Source organism: Corylus avellana, chromosome 7, assembly GCF_965113065.1.
Source record: "Corylus avellana chromosome 7, dhCorAvel1.hap1.2, whole genome shotgun sequence".
NCBI classification, from domain to species: domain Eukaryota; kingdom Viridiplantae; phylum Streptophyta; class Magnoliopsida; order Fagales; family Betulaceae; genus Corylus; species Corylus avellana.
Genome location: NC_142496.1, coordinates 11,110,650 through 11,130,923, shown reverse-complemented (window position 1 = coordinate 11,130,923; position 20,274 = coordinate 11,110,650). Strand labels below are relative to the sequence as shown.

At 33.6% G+C, this 20,274-nt stretch overlaps 2 protein-coding genes across 2 annotated transcripts; one reads left to right on the top strand and one right to left on the bottom strand.

Moving 5' to 3' along the window:
- Positions 1–3,247: 3,247 nt before the first annotated feature.
- Positions 3,248–3,883, top strand: LOC132185710 (uncharacterized). Its single transcript, XM_059599481.2, has one exon. It carries the CDS (start codon positions 3,346–3,348, stop codon positions 3,730–3,732), a length of 387 nt encoding a protein of 128 aa, XP_059455464.2. The 5' UTR covers positions 3,248–3,345; the 3' UTR covers positions 3,733–3,883.
- Positions 3,884–4,612: 729 nt separating this feature from the next.
- On the bottom strand, positions 4,613–12,654 carry LOC132184347 (putative phospholipid-transporting ATPase 9). The gene is made up of 11 exons (XM_059597946.2): positions 11,790–12,654; positions 9,743–11,094; positions 9,425–9,535; positions 8,751–9,027; positions 8,317–8,405; positions 8,098–8,206; positions 6,925–7,134; positions 6,487–6,612; positions 6,271–6,369; positions 5,676–5,867; positions 4,613–5,584 (listed from the first exon to the last, which is right to left on the bottom strand). The coding sequence occupies exons 1-11, from the start codon at positions 12,180–12,182 to the stop codon at positions 4,955–4,957; spliced, it is 3,588 nt and encodes a 1,195-aa protein (XP_059453929.2). The 5' UTR covers positions 12,183–12,654; the 3' UTR covers positions 4,613–4,954.
- Between the last annotated feature and the right edge of the window lie 7,620 nt (positions 12,655–20,274).

The following is a 20,274-nucleotide window of genomic DNA, read 5'->3' as shown; positions in this document are numbered from 1 at the left end:
GGGATGCTAGATTATCCCGGGAGATGTTTGTCCTGGGGCTTGTGTGTAATGGATGACTCTTGGTCCTAAGATAAGCCCAATCCTGAGACTCAATCTCAATATGCTCTATGTCTAATTGGGAATATTGTCCTGGGAGTGACCCCTTGGGTATTCTTCATGTCCTCTTGGGATATGCCAATCCCGAGAATCTTGCTATCCGGGCCGTGGGCCTGTCACTAGCCTTGAAGCCGATAATCTAATGGGCTGGTTGAGTAGGATTATTTCTAACATCCATCAACATCATAGTTCACTTAATTTCCCCTTTCACTTCTATGTACGAGAGGAGAGTCTCATCATATATATATATATATATAAGCCGAGTTTTGACGTAGAGAGTGCTTAGAATTACGACATGTGTCCATATTTTTAATATCTAAACTGTTTTTACACATGATTTTTAATAATTGAACCGTGCAAATATTGAAAGGGTTTTTTCTTTTTCTATTTTTTTTTAATGAATTAAGTGTACAATTTTTTCTTAATTAATTCCTGTTGACCTTTCTTTTTATTAACTCACGTGTCTCTTTTCTTTTTTTTTTTCTTTTTTTTTTTTTGAATTTTAAATTTTTTTACTCATAATTTTTAATAATTGAACCGTGCAAATATTGAAAGGGGTTTTTTCTTTTTCTATTTTTTTTTTAATGAATTAAGTGTACGATTTTTCCTTAATTAATTCTTTTTGACCTTTCTTTTTATTAACTCACGTTTATCTCTCTCACACTAAATCACGATTTTTTTTTTAATTAATTCCTTTTGACTTTTCGTTTTATTAACTCACGTGTCCGTTTTTCTTTTTTAATTTTAAATTTTTGTACTCATAATTTTTAATAATTGAACCGTGCAAATATTGAAAGGGGTTTTTCCTTTTTCTATTTTTTTTAATGAATTAAGTGTACGATTTTTCTTTAATTAATTCATTTTGACCTTTCTTTTTATTAACTCATGTTTATCTCTTTCACCCTAAATCACTATTTTTTTTTAATAAATTAAGTGTCTTAATGCATTAATATCTCTCCCTTTATTAAAACACAATTTTTCCTTAATTAATTCATTTTGACCTTTCGTTTTACTAACTCACATTTATCTCTCTCACCCTAAATCACGTCAGTCTCTCTCACTCTAAATTCACCCTCTCCTTCTACGGCAACAACGTTTCAAAACACTTTCCTATAGAAGTTGACGGTTGCACAAAGTTTATTTGATCAATTTCATAGAAATATATATGACTCTGAACTATGATTAAGGTATGAGATATTCGAGATGAATTTATCTTTGTGCTTTTATGTATAAATTTTTAGCAATTGTGAATTGATTATCTTTAATTTGTTTCTTTACAATTTTTTTGTACCAAACACTGTTTTAAATCAGAGATTAGGTAGAGATTGTATCTCTCCCTTTATTAAAACACAATTTTTCCTTAATTAAATCATTTTAACCTTTCATTTTATTAACACACATTTATCTCTCTTACCCTAAATCACGTCAATCTTTCTCACTCTAAACTCATGTCTCCCCTTATATGACAACAATGTTTCAAAATTCTTTGCTATAGAAGTTGACAGTTGCACAAAGTTTATTTGATAAGTTCCATGGAAATATATGTGACTCCGAACTATGATTTAAGGTATGAGATACTCGAGATGAATATATCTTTATGCTTTTATGTACAAATTTTTAGCAATTGTGAATTGATGATCTTTAGTTTATTTCTTGAGAATTTTTTTTGTACCAAACACCGTTTTAAATTAGAGATTATGTAGAGATGAATATGATTCCGTTTTGTTTTGTGAAATTTTTTGTTCAGCGTTTTTTTTTTTTTTTTTTGGGTATTCAGCTATTCTTCATTTGAATGTTTTATAGGTTTTTTTTTTTTTTTTTTTTCTTCATTTGCTTTTTTGAATGTTCAGAATTACGAGTTTTATTTGTATTAAAATATAATAGGTATTACACCAAAAATATTAAAATTTTATGTTAATACTTTGATAATCAAAATTCATGTTTTCTTGCCTTCTTTTTTTTTTTTTTTTTTTTATCTTTTCTAATTTTCTATTAGTTTTCGTTTTTTTTTTTCTTTATGCTTTTCATTTTAAACTACACATATGAGGACGAATTTAGGTTGTTTTATTTTATATTTTAGATTAAGGGAAGATTGAAATGATTTATTTGATTGCATTAAATATTGAGTGAAAGATTTTGTTATTTTTGTATCCATTAAAAAAAAAAAAATTTAAAAAAAAAATTTGTTATTTTGCTTTGTATTATTTTTTAAATGTCCAGAATTTTATGAGTTTTATTTGTATTGAAATATAATAGGTATTACACAAAAACCTATTGGGTTTAGGGTTACTCTTAGTTTTGCTACCATTCTCAATATATTGTTATAGGGTTTAGGATTACTCTTTCCTTATTTTCTATTCTAATTTATATATTATTTTTCAAAATAAAACTACTCCTATGAGAATAAATATTTTAATATGTTTTATGGGTCTTATGATTTAAGGATCTTATGTTTTAACTCATTTCAACTGGTTTTAAATTACACATATGAGAAATTTTTAAATATATTTTAATTTATATGGATTAAAACTAAAATTATATATGGTTTTTATGATAGTATATTTTTATGTGATTTATATATTCATGCAAACTTATGTGTAATTGTGTCACTATGTTCAACAATATACTGTTGAATAACTTTTTGTATTTTTTTTTTTTTTATTATTGAAATAGGTGTGATAGATTTTTTTACACAATTTTTTTGACTTATAATAAAAAATACAATGAAGATGTATTTTAAGTTTTAAAATCAAATTATAATGAATAATCTCGCGCATAGCGCGGATTCAAAGCTAGTTTAATATAAACCAGATGATAAACCAGATGATGATTCATCTTGAAGTTGCTTTGTTTTTCAAAAATACGAGAATTGTAAAGTAAAGTAAATAGTAAGTACTACGGCTTTTTTTGTTTCCTTTTTCTTTTTTTGCTTTTCCAAAGCTTAACATAAGGGGAATGAACTTAATCAAGAAAGAAAGAAAGAAAGAGAGAGCAAACCCCCCCCACCCCCACATGGCCACATGGGATTCACTTTAAGAGATAGGAATCTCAGATTTCTTTACAAAGAAAAAGACTGCTTTGTGTGCAAGTAGAAGCATGCGAGCCATCTTCAAAGTAAACCGGATATAACCCCTTTCCATGTTGTCTTCCACTCACCCATGCACTCATCCGCGTCTAAAGAACAGACAACCTACGTAACCACCACTTTATATATGTCCATCCGAAACATCTGTTTCTGCGGCAGCGGCCATGGAAACATCATCACCACTACTGCCCCAACAGCAGCAGCAGCAGCAAGGGCAAGCCCTCATGAGTAATCCCGAAGCTGTACCGAGCAGCAGCGCATGGCATTCTTCTGGGTCCATCGGCCCGTTCTTTGCAGTTATCTCTGTCCTGACGGTTCTTGCGATTCTGTCGTGCGTGCTGGGAAGGATGTGTACCCGACGCGGCGGATCAGGGGCTGTTACTCCGGTGGAGTGTGTGAGGGATAGAGGCTGCTTCGGGTGGGTGAGGCGCAACTGCCGCCGCTGTATGGTCGGTGCTGCTGAAGGTGGAGCCAAGATTATGGCTTTCCGCAAACAGATTGGTAAGCAAGTTGAAGATGGTGGTGAGCTTCAACATCCCCCACACCCTTAAAACTCTTTCAAGTCATCCTGTAAATTTGGTCTGCTTATAAATTTGAAGTTGTAACAAATTATGGTATATATATATATATTCCATAAATTTGTGATCTAGAACTATTATTAACTATATTTTTTATTATTATTATTATTATTAGTTATGGGTTAATGTTCAAAGAAAGTTTTGGATTGATTGTCTGTGGGTTTAATTATGATACTTAGTACTCAAAAGCCGATCAATGCGGAAGACGAATGAATTCAAGTTAAATTTTTAGTGGCTGATTCAACAACATATATTAAAGTAGAAAATTAGAAATGAATCAACAGTTCCTAATCAATCTGAAATGGAAGTGTATTGCTTAATTTTCATTGGCTTACATAAGTAGCCCAAGAGAATGCGAGTGACTACTGAAATACAAGCGTACTATTTAATTCCCATTGGCCTACACAAGTAGCCCAAGGGAATAGAAGACTACTGGAATGGAAGCATACTCCCATTGGCTCAGTGGATAGTCGACCCAAACGCAACTTACTTGAGGCACACGTTCTTAAGGATTCTATATGAAAAGTAACATATAATAAAAATTAGAGAAAACTCATTAAACGGTGACGGAATTCATGACAATTGCCTTAAGAAAAGCACACAACATAAATGATATTTAGCCTATATAAGGTCAGTAGGAGGCTAAACCCAAGTATGCTCTCATGCCTTAATCTCCATCTATCTATTTTGTTTTCATCTATATACTTTACTGATTTAAGCATCGGAGGTAGTGCTGCCGCTCCCCTCCCCCTTTTACAGCGCGCCACCCTAACGTTTGGTTGTCTTACAAGGGTCCTGGATCGAGTGCTAAGCATGTTTAGTCACCACTGATTTTCTGCATCAACACAATGTATATCCAAAATCGTTGATTCAAATATGCAATACATCTACTTTGAATAAATTACTTTCGTTGTTGTTATACATCTTGTGCATGATACATAAATAACCATAAAATTATACATGGCCTGAAAGCTACCCAAATACCAAAATTCTAGTTTTGGGAGCTAACAGAAACAGAATTCTCCTAACCAAAATACATGGAGGAGATGAAAATCTTAAAGATCCATCTCCACGTTAGTTATATACACTGAAAAGAAACTTGTGGCAATCAAATCTACCACCTGCTGTTGCTAAAAATCTTGATTAAAAAATTAACACACAAAAAAAAAAAAAAAAAAAAAAAAAAAAAGATTGATCAATGGCCCTCTGGCCTCTCTTCAAAGCGTTTGGATGTTGCCTCAAAACGGGCAGTATATCCCACAGTCTGGGGCCTCAATGATCTCTGCCGCACCATATCACAATATTCAAGGTCATCTGATTGCCCATCTGTTCTTATCCACTGTATCATCTGATGATACATGGGGAAAAACCGCAGTTGGATGGTTGCATAAGTGAAATATGGAATGAGAGAAGCTATTAGCACAAAGAGAGTGAGGAGCCAGTAGAAAGGGGCGGGTGCACAGGCTTCAATGAACACCTTATAGGCAGTGGTTGATATGCTGGGATCCATTGCTCCATATGCCAAGAGGAATATATACCAGAATACAATGCCACCCCATATGAAGAGATGCTGCACATAAGTGAAATAGTTGATGGATAGTGCCATCTGACAGTTCACCACCCACACAACGCATGTGTACATTGTGGTTCCAAGGATTTCAAACCCAACAACTTCCCCTCCCCTACGGAAGGCTTGATGCTCCATCGAACGGATGCAAAAGAAGAAGATCAAAGTTGCAGTCAATGCCCCATTAAATGCCCAGCCGAGGATCCGAAACCAGCTAAATAGGACGTTTTGTACGCCTTCTTGGTACAACAGAGGAAACTGCAGGAGAAGCAATGCCCTTTACTATTTAAGATTCAAACTTTTATCAATATGAAATGATGAAAGAAAAGTATGGCTACTTTGGATTTACCTTGAGACATAGCCGTGCAGAGACATCCTGGTCGAACACTCCTAAGGCAATCACAGGAAGCGATGTGAAGAAAACATTATAGAGTGACAGATACCAATCATTGTATGCAGCTTGGCCTGAGAATGCTGCATACACCTCAAAGAAGAAGATAGTGACGCCGAAAGCAATGTTCTTGTAAAAGAAATAGCATATCTGCCAAACAGAAAAAGATTGTGTCAGCCATCAATTTATTTGGGTTAATGTTGGTGCCATAGTGCAGATTAGTATGTAACAAGAACCATAATCAGGACTTTTGACATTACTTCTTTTTACCTAAATCAAATATGGGGAAAGAAAACATTAGGTTTGATTGAAGGAAGTGCTAACATTCCAACAATTTTACTACAAAAATCTCACTTGAAAATGAAATCTTCAAGCTTTTTAGATTGTATGCCTATATTTCATCTAAAACCAGGTGTAAAGTTCATAATGGTGCCAAGATTACAGATATGGACTTATTGCACAAGAGAAAATGTTTTCCACTTGAGTTACAGATTTGATATAAGAAAGCTAAAAATAAAAAGAATATAATTCAACATTTCCAAGATAATAATACCATTGATGAGATCCTTCTGTAACACCAATGCCCATGCACAAGAAGCAAGCGCTCCAAATATCGAAACTGAGCAATCGCAATGTCACTTGACATCACTGCCTGGAATTTTGAAAGTATTTGTCAAAAAGAACAGTCAGAAATCCATTCAAGTGAATTGCCAGATGGAAGTAAAAAGGATGAAAAGAATAACTTTTGAGCAATTTGTTCTGCAGTTACCTGCATTCCCTCAACACCACTGATACCAACTCCAATATCTGCTTCTTGAAGCATTCCAACATCATTTGCTCCGTCACCAATTGCAAGAGTTGTGTTACCTGTTCTAATTTTGGCCAGTCTTGCAACCTGCGTTATCAAGTAGCACCTATTTTCAGACTAAATTTTCCTCAAAATTCTTAGAAACTTAGAGCTACGGGAATGTTGCATACAAAAGTAAGAAACAGTGTCCTTTCAAGTAGATTGATATAAAAATATTTTCATCATTATGTTAATAAGTTAAAATGGGGAAAGTCCCGTTATTTCTCAGATGAATAAGGAAAACCAAAAAATTAAGCAAGTTTCGCAGCCTATGACTTGCCTAGAGAGAGAGAGAGGTGCAAACACATTCACACAACCTGAAAATATTAAAAACATACAAAAGAAACACAGAAAACTTACAAGTCCTTTTTGTTTGGGAGAAGAACGACAGCAAATAACAGATGCACAGCCAAGGGCAAGCTCTAAGAACATGTCCTTGATATCATCATCTAAAGCACAGGCGAGTGACTTCCCATCGATGATCAATGCCAATGCCTCTGAGTTTTCACTTGAGGTGGTTTGCAATTCTTTCCCCTCACTTATCTGGCGGAGGACATTAGCCTTAAATGCCTGCGAATCAGCAAGATCCCGTCAAGCTCACAAGTCATAAGTCATAGCATGTTAAATTCACAAGTAGATTACAACTTCCTACATTAACATGGATGTCAACTATGTAGCTAAAATAACATTTTAGAATCAATTTGGAATGTCCAAAACTAGTGTGTCAGACGCTATTTTCAGCAATGCAACTTGCAGCACATATTATTCCGTTTCACAGCAGCTGTTTTTGAACATCTGTATCAAACTCACCAGGCACCAATCTAAGTGTCCCAGTTACACGGGTTGCAAATGGAAAAAGTATATAGCAGTCGAGATCCAAGGGCTTATTAGCTAAATGGAAACTGGCACACACAACACAGCCAGTTGCTTCTCATGGAATGTCACGACCCTGCTGTGTAAAGATGGGATGTACATTTGAAATAGGTGCCCCAGTTATTATATATATCGAGCAATATGGAAATGAATCGAGTATAACAGATACTCAAGCTTCAATTTTTCATAAGATTCCAAGATTTCATTTTGTTTCTTCCATGTTTTATCAGATATCAAATGGAAATTGATGAAAAACTTGCAATGAGACATTGTGAATTCATTGGACCTACTTTTTAGAAATTTTGAAAATGCTTTGCATAAGAACACATTATGTTTCTGGAGCTTTTACACGATATGAAATGCTCATAAGAAAGAGGTTTTCCAGAAAAATGGCTAAAAATCTTACATTAATTATGAAATAGTTTTTCTGGGAAACAAGTGCCCCACTTAGAAAACAGAGTTTGTTATACATGTTCTGCAAAACTAATCTGTAAGTTGTCACCATTCTTATAGTTGATAATGGCAAGCACTAGTTACTGTCCCCGGTTATCCTTTATTAGTTACTTACCTTTGACTAACACCTAAAAAAGCTAATTTATAACAAAACACAAAACAAATAAAAATAAAAAGACATAACAGCCTTATAGAATTAGGGCTTACCGCAGCAACAGCAGACTCGTCCCCTGCTTTCTCCAGCGCTTTGATTTCTGGCGCCTCTGAGCTTATTACTATTTGCTTCATTCCTTGTCTAAGCAAACTACAGGCAAAGCTGCAAAAGTAAAAGATAAAACTAAATAAATAATAAATAGAACAAAGTCAGAAATTTCAGTTTATTGGAGTCAACATCTACTGACACTCAAAGTCATCCACTGATCATACCCAATATTGATGGCAGTCTCCATTTTATCTCCAGTCAAAACCCATATCTTGATTCCAGCCTGTGCAAGCTTGTCAATGCATTCAGGAACCTATCCAACAATAAGAAAGAAACATGTCAATTCATGAACACCTAAACATGTTATGAAAATGAACGACTTGTTCTGGTTAGAATAGCAACTGCAAAGGGCTTAAGTGTTTGAAATGGGATTTTATTTCAAAGCATGAATTTAGTAAGTAATGTTCAGGATTAGCAGAAATGAGCTTAGGAAATAAAAAGTAAATGAATGTTTCGACTCCTCAGCACTATTTTTTCTGATGAACCAATTTTTTTCATTGACACCACAGATTAGTAAGATTCCTATTTATGCTATGGAGGGAGTGATTTCATTTCCTCTGGTTTCAAGTCTCTTCATTGCTTAACTTCTTAAACTTACCCCACTTTGAAGTTTGTCTTCAACTGCAGTAGCACCAAGAAGAATCAAATTCCTCTCAATCTTTTCTGCCACTTCCTCGATCATTTCGTCACGGTCTGTACTCAATGAGTTCTTGGCCTTGGTAAATTCCGCGTTGAACTCATTGTGTTCTTCGTCATCCAGTTCACGGTATGCAAGTACCAATGTCCTCAAGCCAGCATCAGCATACTCATTAATGTGCTCCCTAGTCTTCTCTTCAAATTCCCTTCCGTTCTTCGCAAGTCTTTCAAACATGACACTGCTTGGGAAATAAATTAAAATTAACATAATGTGTTGAAGTTCAAATAAATTTGAAAAAGAGCACCAAGTAAATTAAATTAGCCTCATACTACGTTTAGATAAATTGAAGAATGGAAAGTATGGGGTTCAACATTGCAAATTCGTGAAATCAAAATGTGCTAGCCTTCCCTTAGCTATGATGGGAATTGCATCCCTCTTTGAGGGGAGGGATGAAGAAAGATCTCTGGCTGTCCATCTTTCTTTTCTTTTCTTTTTTGGCTTGAGGGTAATGGAGGTTTGTACACTCCATTGACCTACCTTTGCAAGCTAGGAGTCTCTTCATAACATTTTTTAAGATCATATGACATAATCTAAATAATTTTATAAGTTTTGAAGTGATATTTCTCTTTACAAACCTGTCAGCGCCTTTGCAAAGTAATAGTAGCTTTCCCTCTTCGTTTCTTACAATCACGGACATCCGCTTTCTTGAGCTACTAAACTCCAGTACATTCAATAGTTTATAAGACCTGTGACAATGAAATATTCTCTTTAAGCCATACATCTATCAAAAGTTGCATTACTACCTTGAGAAGAAGAGATTAGAAATATGACCACGCTACTAGCAGCTAAAATTGAATGGGTGAACCAAAATGTGTGCCTTAGCAGCTAAGAACAGGATTGTTTACCAACATGAAACAAAAAGACTAGAGGATATCAAAGTGCAGGAGACTGACCTTTCAAGTTTCCTTCCAAAGATGGGATCAAACTCATGCAGTGAGATGCTTGTTTGAGTCCTCTCATAAAATTCAAAGCCCAGTTCTCTTGCTGCAATCACAAAAGCTGCCTCATCTGGTGATTCAGCTTCATAAGAAATTCTTCCCGTTTCCTCATCAACTTCAGGTATTGCAGTGTGGCAGATGGCCAGTAACCGTAGAAATTCCTGTATTACATCTGCGCGAGGCTCATTAACCCAATTACCATTTGTGACCCTTTCATCTATAAAGTTGAAACCTTTAACAGATGTTCTTGCTTCAGCGGATTCCTCAACCTGGGCCTCTTCACCTGACACCTCTTGAGCTAAAGGTGACCCTTTTCTCCAAGCCAGAGCTCTCTCAACTTCCGTAACTCCATTCCCATAAGCAGTTCCAGCCACAGAACACTTGATAAATTCCATTGAGTTGCAAGTCAAAGTTCCTGTCTTATCAGAAAGTATAATATCAACCTGGCCAAGTTCTTCATTCAAATTTGAGGTACGGGCACGTGCTGGCTTGTCACCTTCTTCATAGTACATGTGCAGATCTTGATTGATAAAAACACTTTGAAGAACTTTGACTATTTCTATTGAAACATACAAGGAAATGGGAATCAAATAACTATATAACATGACGGCAGTCAAAAAGTGCAAAATTGCTGCAACTGGCGCTTTCTTTGGATTATAGTATATTGTAGTATCATCTGGTCTGAGGTACCATCTTGTCATCCTTCCATTTTCCAGGTCCTCCCTAGTTGAAATCCCAAAGAAAATTGACCCAATAAAAGACATCAACACTAGGACAGAAAACAACATGTAGACAATCTTATCCATCCTTTTCTCAATTTTGCTTCTCTTAGAAGGAGGATCTGTTGAATTTTGCATAACCTTTGTATCATGACCCGTAAAGATTACCACCCCATAAATAAAATCTGTGTTCCGAAGTTTTGAGTCCCTAAGCAGAAGCTGCTGAGGTGTAAGAGGATGCTGTTGTTCCTCAAGCTGCAACCCACCTACAAATGAGTACAAATTTGCATTTGGGTCTTCACATTTTATTACAGCCTTGAAATTTTGGGAACTTGTGTCTTCATGGAAGTTTGAAGTTGCATCCAATGCTTGTTTTAGTTTCAAATTGGTTTCTCCATCTAGGTTCATGGTCTCGACATAGCAAATTGCTTCCTCATAACTTGAAGAAAGTAAGATAAGATCAGCAGGAAAAAATTCATCTTTTTCCACCTTCACTATATCTCCTACTTTCAAGTCCCTCCATTTCGCATTTTCGAATACACCATCCCCACTATGCACTTTAACCTTTCTGTTGTTCATTTCAATATCCTGATAACATTTCATAGACCAGATTATGAACTTGGGGAAGAAAAATCATAAAAAAGCATTGAAAAAATCCGGACATTAGAAATTAAAAGAAGGAAGAGAATGAATGGGGCCTCAGGTACCAACTCTAAATTGAGAAGTGAACACAGAATTTGCACCTTACAATTTAAAGAAGCAAATTACAACAGCAATTTTGGCATCAATTTTTTGCAGCTAGTAGAGACAACAACAATCAAACTCCTGATCCCCAAAATTAATAATTTTGCATAAATTAAAATTATCAAAAGGAACCAGTTAAGAGGCAATGAATTTTCCATGAAAGAACACGCTATTGCATTTGAACAGCTAATTAACCCATTCCAAATCTTGACAAAATATATCAATATTCTTTCAAAAAAAATATCCTACAAAGAGCAACTCAATTCCAGCAACTTATTCTAAAGCATGACCAACTTTGCAGGACAAAAAATTTAAACAATTCCCACGTTCACCATGTTCCAAAAATAATTCAATGAATTCAGTCTTCAAGTTGAATAACCACTTAGAAAGAGATAAATTTAATTGTTTAATTTATATTAAATCACCACTTACCCTAAAAACTTAAGCTTATATATGAAGGAATGAATTGAATCACTTCATTTATATTCTAACAGGTGGAGGTGGAATACTAAAGATGAGAAAGTTGCATCTAAGGTTACCTGCTTTTTTCGCCTCCAATCTTCAAGAGCCTCTTTCCCCATTGTAACTCCAATAACGACAACAAGAGGAAGAACATTGCTAAGAGCCGAGTAAGGAGAGAGTGGTGTGAAAGACAAAATTGCACAGAAGAGAAAATAGAGATTAGCAACACGCCTGAATTGCTCAAACAGTGATTTGGGGAAGAAGGTGGCAAGGGTATATTTGGTAGTTCTGACATAGTTGCTCCCATAATTGAGGTCACCAGCCTCAAAGGAGTCAGGGTTGTTGCAATAGACTACCCTTGAGAAGCCTGGACCTCCAATCAATGAGTGTTCGTCTTTGAATGATGCTTTCCCACATGAGAAGGCATGGATCCTGCTAAAATGCTGCTTCCTCCTTCTACCACCAGCCATTATCTGCAACTATCACCACCTTCACCCACCACAAACCCACTAAATACAAACAAGTAGCAGAAAACTATTTCTGAGACTTCTTGAGCTTTTATATATGAACAAAGCTTCTGTTCTACCAAACAGTCTTTAGAATCAGATTTCCAAAAGACCAGCTTTGCAACAACAAATCCAGGAAGAAACTCCCCCCCAGAAACTTACCCAAATGACAAAACTATCAAAAGAAACAAAGAGATTTCAGCTACCAAATCCCAGAAGGACCCAACCAAAAAAAATAAAAAAAATAAAAAAATTAAAGCCAAAATGTATCTGTATCTACAAGTCAATACCCAGAATGAAGACCCTTTTAAAATCTCTCAAGCCAGAAACAAAAAAAAACAGGATGAATCCCACTTCAATCGTCTGGAGATTCAGTGAAATAGAGCAAAGACAGGGCAATCTGTCTTGCTTTCATTTTGCTCTTTTTGTGGGTTAGAAGTTGGAAGCTGTAGAGACTTGACTACATGCCAGCTTTGACTTTTAGCTAGAGTCTAGAAGCAACAGACTTTAAAACGTGGACATGGGTTTCCCCCCATCCGAACCTTTGAGTGAAAAACTCAACTACTACATCTACAAATACAATTATTTTCTCAATAAAATAAAAAAAATAAAAAATAAAAAAAACCCAAGACAATACATAAAAACTAATGCAAATAAAATTGGAAACTTCCAACAGCTTTTCTATCAACTGCTCGAATACATAGTATATGCGTCAACAGCTAAATTCAAAAAACAAATTATTAAAAAAAAAAAAAAAAGTCATTTTTATATGAAAAATGCTAGAGACACAATTTTGATTAAACTTTTCTGTTATGTGATTTTTTTTTAAAAAAAAAAAAAATTAAATAATAACATCTTATGTGGTTCTTTTTTATTTAGCATTTTATTTTTTTAAATAAAATAATCATTTTTTTTAAATATGGAAAAAGCGTTGGAGTAGAAGTCAAGTCTTCTAGAAGGTCAATCAGAAATAGAATGACATACGCAGGGACGTAGAGTACAGGAATCTAGCAATGGCATTATAAACTCACAGAAACCATAATAATAATAAATATAGCTGCCATTCACTTCCAGGTTACTTTTCCCTGTCTACCCTATGAAGCTTCAGAGGAAAATAATGCCTAAACCTTTTCCAAAAGAGCAGGCGCTAACTATGGAACAAAGTTGTCAGAGAAAGACAGAAAGTTTGGCTCTGGGGTAGAGAGAGCGAGTTGAAAATCTTAACTATAAATATCAATTAAAGATTTAAATTTTGTCATCTCATTTTTTTGTAAAAAAAAAAAATTGAAATATTTTAGTATATTGTATATGTAAAAAAATTTAAATTTATTTATGAAAATAATGATCAAGTTATTTAAGGATGTTATTGTAAAATGATTTTATTTTTAAGGAAAAATAAAATAAAGTTTAGTTAGAGGGAAGGGGGTCCAACAAGACCCTTCACATCCTCCAATAATTTTTTTTTTTTAATTTTTAAATTAATATTTCGTTTTTTTTTTTCGACATGTCCACATAAGAGAAAAGGAGAGGGAATTCGAACTAATGACTTCCGATTCATTAGACATAGTTCATAACCGATTAAGTTACCCCTTTGGGACAATATTTTTTTTCAATTGAAAGAGTAGTAGGCTACTAATGTAATGGTGTGGCCAAAAGTAGTTTTGTTTGGACATTATTAAATTCATGATAGACTACCATGCTGAGGCCACAAAATTGTCTTTTTTTTCTTGGATTTAATTAAGTAACATTTTCCCTTGACTAAGTTGTCTTGTTTATCAAACTATCTATTATATTATTACAACAAAAAGAGAAGGAAAATACATGTTTGCATGTCGGATTTTAATTGTTTGCATGTTTATGTTTGCATGACAATATATAAGTTAACCATAACCCGACATATTTAACTAAACGGGCCAAACTATTTAATCTTAACCCTCCTATTTTGTATTTGATTTGTGTCGGATTTGAAAATCATATCAAAAATTATCTGACATGATGTCGTGTGTCGCGTTTGAGTCGAATCAAAGTATAAGTATAAGATTATATAGGTTAACTATAATCCGACTTATTTAATTAAATAAGTTAGACTCTTCAACTCGAACCCTTTAATTATGTGTTGAGTTTATGTCAAGTTTTCGGGTAGTGTCAAAAATGGACAACCCTAAAAAATAGCAAGAAGAATTGCTTTCTCTAAACCACCAACATCTTCTACTAAAAATGTGAAAGTGTTGCATTTCCAAACTTATTCAATGACAAAAGCTTAAAAAGAACAAAATAACGGAAATTATATATCCTGAATAAAATGTTGATCAAAGTGTTTGAATTGGACTTTCCAAAGTTTTTTTTGGGTTAAAAGGACTCTCTAGAAGAGGAGAAAGGTGGGGGTCAAAATTTGCTGCCAAGCTTGGTTTGACAATAATGGAATTTCAGACATGGGTTTTTCTTATATATATATATATATATATATATATATATATATATATATATATATATATATATTTAATTCAAGATGGGAGAGGGAAAATACTTCTTTCTTCATTTAATCATCTCTTGGATACACTGAAAAGTCAAATTTCAACTAATTTTGTAAGGAAATGAGCTCGAGCTCATTCCTTTATCATAATTATTATTATTAAAAACTCATCTTAATTTTAAGGGAAAAATCATATTTAACCCTAAGTTTTATACAGTTTGAATTTAGTTCTTCGGTTTCTAATTTTAAGAATATAATCTTTAAGTTTTGCTCAAATTTTAAATACGCCCCTTTATCACTTTTCTGTTAAAATGAGTTATTTGGCATATGTCACCTATGTTTCGATTACACTAACGTCTATATCAACACCTAATATCATTGTCATATCATTAAAGCATCCACAAAAATTTAAAATAAAAAAATAAATAAAACCCCCAAAACAAAATAAAAGACCTAATTCCATAAACAAAACCATATTCTTCGTCATCCTAATCTTCAAGATTTATAGCATTAGACAAAAAACTGTTAGCTTTGACGTTGAGAGGGGACCCTAACAGCCACGGGTTAAATGAGACAAACATAATATATAGAAAACTATTAGAGTAACTAATTTAAAATTTGGACAAAACTTAAGAATTTTATTCTTGAAATTGAAAACCTAAGAACTAAATCCAAATCAAATAAAAATTTAGAAACTAAATATGATTTTCCCCTAATTTTAAAGCAGTTTACACCATTGTGATTTAAAGCAATTCATTCTTTCGAGAAAGAGAAGGCAATATATATATATATTATATATATATATATATATTAACTCCACGTGGCAGAGTCCTGGAAAAGCAACCAAGAAGGGCTAGGTACCGCGTGAAAAACGGATCAACAAGGCACCATGTGATGTGAGATCTCAATTATTGTTTTTATTTTTTTGTAAATATTGTAATGAGGTTGGTGGTGTTCTCTTTGACTTTTTTTTTTTAATTTAAAATATAAGTTTATGTCATTTTATAGAATCACAACCACTCATTTAGTTGTGAATTGCGAATGATTGATCAGCTGGCACATGCATACAAACTTGGATATTTATCGCGGAGCCGCCGGATAATTTTTTATTTAAAAAAAATAAAAATAAAAATGCATACAAACTTGGATATTTATCCCGGAGCCGCCGGATAATTTTTTATTAAAAAAAAAAAAAGAAAATGTAAAGTCCACTTAATCCTTTTAAACTATCACCCCAATAATAATATACTCCTCAAATTATTAATTGCGACAATTTATCCCATAAACTACCAAAATAATGACAATGTATTCCTAATGCTAGTAAAATGACTAAATTATCCCTATAAAATTTTTAATAAGACAAAAATACCTTTAAAATTTTTTTAAATATTAAATTTTAGTATTTTTATTTTTATTTTAGTAAGGGTACTTGCGTCATTTTGTTAAAATTGAGAGTATATTGTCATTATTTAGGTAGTTTGATGGGTAAATTGTGGGAATTGATAGTTTGGGGGGTAGATTATCATTGGGGCGATAATGTTAAGTGACCTTACAAAAAAAAAAAAAAATGGTTGATTTCAAACAAATTCTTACTTTTAGAAATATAAAAAATAAATAAATAAAAAAAGTAAGAATATATATTTTCTTCAAGACTTCAACGAGAAAAGTTGCAACCTAATATTCAAAATCTTTGGGGAGCCTTGACCTGAAGTGTGTACGCATGAAGAGTTCTTTTTTTTTATTTATCTTTTTATTATTAATGATTGAAAGAAACTACATAATAAAAGTGGAATAATTCTTTCTTTTTTGTTCATTTTGAGGAGGTTAGGTGGCTAGATATCCCATTAATTTCATATGGCACTCTGTTTTTTTTTTTTTTTTTTTTTGTTCTTTATTTCTTTTATATAATTTTTAATAGTGTAGATGGTTAGAATATTTCATGTTTTCTAAACTAGGTTTATTGATATTTTTCTCAATAATTTATTTATCTTTATGTTATAATATTATTTTTATTCTCTTTTATTATATTTTATTGTAGGATTTATTCTCTTTCTTAATTAGTTTTAGTTTATTTAAGGGTTTCTTTTCTTCTCTTTTTTTTTTTTAAGAGAGAAATCGAGCAGATTTTATTAATAAGACTATTTAAGCATAACGCTTAATATAGATGATATCAGAGATACAAATGGGAACTTTGTCAATAAGACCGTTTTCCAAGCTCAAAGATAAAGTTTCCTTAGCCAAGCAATGGGCTGCACCATTTAGTTGTCGTCTAACATGGTTTACCTTACTCAAAAAAAAAAAGGACATGGTTTACCTTCCATGCTTACAAACCATTTGAAGCCTAGCAAGCCTCCTCTATAATGTAATCAAAATGGCTTATATGTATCTCTCCGATTTCGCTTTTTTTGTTTTTTCATATTTTATTATTTTATAAGAAAAACTTCACAAATGACTTCTGAACTTTCACGCGTTTTGAAAATACTCTTTAAAGTTCAGAAGAGTTTTATAAAGTTCTTCCTATTTTATATTTTATATATATTTCAACATGTGAAGACATCTGTAAGAGCTACATATTATGTATAATTTGTAAATAATCTTCTTATAAAAACAATATATTATTGTGTTCTCAGCAAACTAGAAATATCATTCACTTGTATTATATTTTTCATTCGGTATAAATAAGAATTCCACATTTCTTCTTTCCTGTATAAGACTTTATTTAAAAAAAAAAAAAAAAAAAAAAAAAAAAAAATCACTTTTCTTTTTATCAGGTAAAAAGTAAAAATAAAAAGAGGTCATATTCTAGAAGAAGGAAAAGGTCAAAGCTGTGGCAGGAAAGAAGAAATGTGGATATAGGGCAAGAAGTGGTCTTGGCGTGCCAATGATGGGCTGTGGGAATGAGCCCAATCTTTCCAAGTCCTTTGTTCAGGATTTCAACAAAGTACAACTCTGAATTTTATACCCTTTTTTTTCTTGTTTTATTAGAGAATTTATTAGTTTTTGGCAGAAAAAAAAGTAGAAAAGTTTGGTCAATTTTGTATTGTATCAAATGCCAAAAGACTTTATCTCCAAATTATTATTAGCTTCTTGAAATAATGGGTCAATTCCAATAGCTCCAGCCCTCCATCTCTACACTTAGTTTGGCACATAATCATAATTAGCTTTAATTTGACTTCTCTAACGGCCAAAAAAAAAAAAACAAAAACAAAACAAAACAAAAAAGAGGAAGTTCATTTAATATGAAGGACCATTTCAAAAAATAATAATGAGGGACAAGAAAAAGAACAAAAAAAAAAAAAAAAATTAACAACATCGGACTAATAAAAGACTGTCTTTGTTTGTTAATATGTTTTGAGAAATATATAATTTTTATTTTTAATTTGAAAATGTTTTTTTTATTTTTAAAACGAATATGTTTTGAGAAATATATATTTTTTATTTTTTATTTGAAAATGTTTTTTTTTTTTTTTAAAAAAAAAAAAAAAAAAAAAAAAAAACGAATCAATTGGCGTTAATAAATAGAGCATTTCTCAGAAAGTACAATATCTCTAATACATTCAAGAAAAGTTTCACTCCAACTCTAGTCCTCACCAAGAGTTAAAGCCTTCTTAGCCAATCTATGCGCCACTTCATTCTCTGCTTCTTTGACGTGGTTTATCTCCTATTGCTGGCAACTTCCAAGCAGAACTTTCGCATCATTCAAAAGCAAGCCATAATTGCTCCAACAACTCCCTTCCTTCCTCATGGCCTGAATAACCTTCAAAGAATCACCCTCCAAAATAACCTTCAAAAGCCACATTTGTGAACACAATTTAGCCAAAAACCAAGCATCCATAGCTTCAGCTATGGCTGGGTCAGAAATATTAGGACGCTGCAGACATTTAGTAACCATCACGTTGCCCTGAGAATCTCTCACTACTATGCCCACTCCCATTTTCCCTTCCTCCCTGTCTAATGATGCGTCCCAATTTATTTTGAAAAGTCCCTCATAAAGTTTCTCCCATTTAATCTCCACGCAAGCATCAATTCTCGGCCGCTCCACAGTTTGTCCACGTTCTGCTTCTAGGTATGCCTCTACCTAATCAAAGGCTTTTTGGTTGACTACCGTAGTTGATGTAAATTCCCCTTCAAATACACCTTTATTGCGCCGAAACCATATTTGCCAAGCCACAAACACAAACCTTTGTAGGTCTTCCTTTTCTAATCTCCCTCTAAGCTTTTTGAAAAATGTTAATAAAAACATCATTGTCACTCATGCATTTTTGTACCCTTACATTATTATGTTCAAGCCACACATCACGAGCAGCCGAGCAACTCCATAAAATATGTCCCATCGTCTCTGTATCTAGTCTACATATCGGGCAAAGGGGGTCATCCGTGATTTTCCTCCTAAACAGATTTTCCTTCGTATGCCAAATATTTGAGCACGCTTTCCATAGGAACATTTTAACTGCTTAGGGTCCCTGAAACTGCCATATCGCCTTCCATAAGTGAGCCATATGCATAGAATTTGAGCTGCTTCCCTCATCCACAATGGAATTCTCCTTAGCCATATGATAAGCACTTCGAACTGTGATCACTAGGCTTATTAGGACATATTGGGATACCACAAATTTTCCCAACCTCCTCCTCCGAAAAAAATCTCCCTGATGAGTGTGGTATTCCACCATCTTATGTCGTCATCGATAAGAGCACAGACTCTTGATTCTTCATCGAGTATCTGAATGGGAGATTGTATGGAATAAGTAGAAGGTGTATCCAACCACTTATCTTTCCAGATCTTAATATTACTTCCATCTCCAACTCTCCACACCAAGCCTTTCTTCAAAAGATTGCGCACATTCCAAATACTCCTCCATGTATACGAGGGCTTCTTTCCTAGAGATGAATCCAGAAAATTGCTATTTGGGTAATATTTTTCATAGAAAATTTGCTCCATCAAAGAATTTGGACAAAAAGCCATTCTCCATCTTTGCCAGGCAAGGAGTGCCATATTAAAATTCTGAATATCACGAAACCCCAGCCCTCCTTTCTCCTTCGCCCTACCCATCCGCTCCCAGCTCATTCATGCCATCTTGCTCTCTTTTTCCTTCAAACCCCACCAAAATTTAGACATCATAGAATTAATATCTTCGCAGAGAGTTTTTGGCAACTGAAACACACTCATGGTATAAGTGTAATCGCCTATACGACTGCTTTCAACAAAACTTCTTTTCCGGCCTGAGATAGGAAAGATTCCTTCCAACCATTTATGCGCACTCATATCTTCCCTTTTAACCCAGCAAAAGAGCCAACCTTCGATCTTCCAATTAAAGTTGGCAGCCCCAAATATTTTTCATACCTTTGGGTGGAACTCACTCCTACAACCGATAACAAATGTGCCTTTGTGTCCACATGGGTATTCCGACTGAAACATAGTGAGGTTTTTTCTTTATTGAGTTTTTGACCTCAAGCTTTCTCATAGATATCAAGTATTTCCTGGAAGTAGCCCCATTCAAACAAATTAGCTTTTCAAAATAATAGGCTACCATCTGCAAAAAATAAATGTGTTAGTCAGGTGACACTTCTTGTGATGGGCAATCC

Excerpts from the sequence above, each read along its gene's own strand:
- LOC132185710 (XM_059599481.2), top strand. The coding sequence starts at position 3,346 with ATGGAAACATCATCACCACTACTGCCCCAACAGCAGCAGCAGCAGCAA.
- LOC132184347 (XM_059597946.2), bottom strand. The coding sequence starts at position 12,182 with ATGGCTGGTGGTAGAAGGAGGAAGCAGCATTTTAGCAGGATCCATGCC. Across the intron at positions 11,095-11,789 it reads ATTGGAGGCGAAAAAAGCAG|GATATTGAAATGAACAACAG; the intron begins GTAACCTTAGAT and ends AAATGTTATCAG. Across the intron at positions 5,585-5,675 it reads CTGCACGGCTATGTCTCAAG|TTTCCTCTGTTGTACCAAGA; the intron begins GTAAATCCAAAG and ends CTTCTCCTGCAG.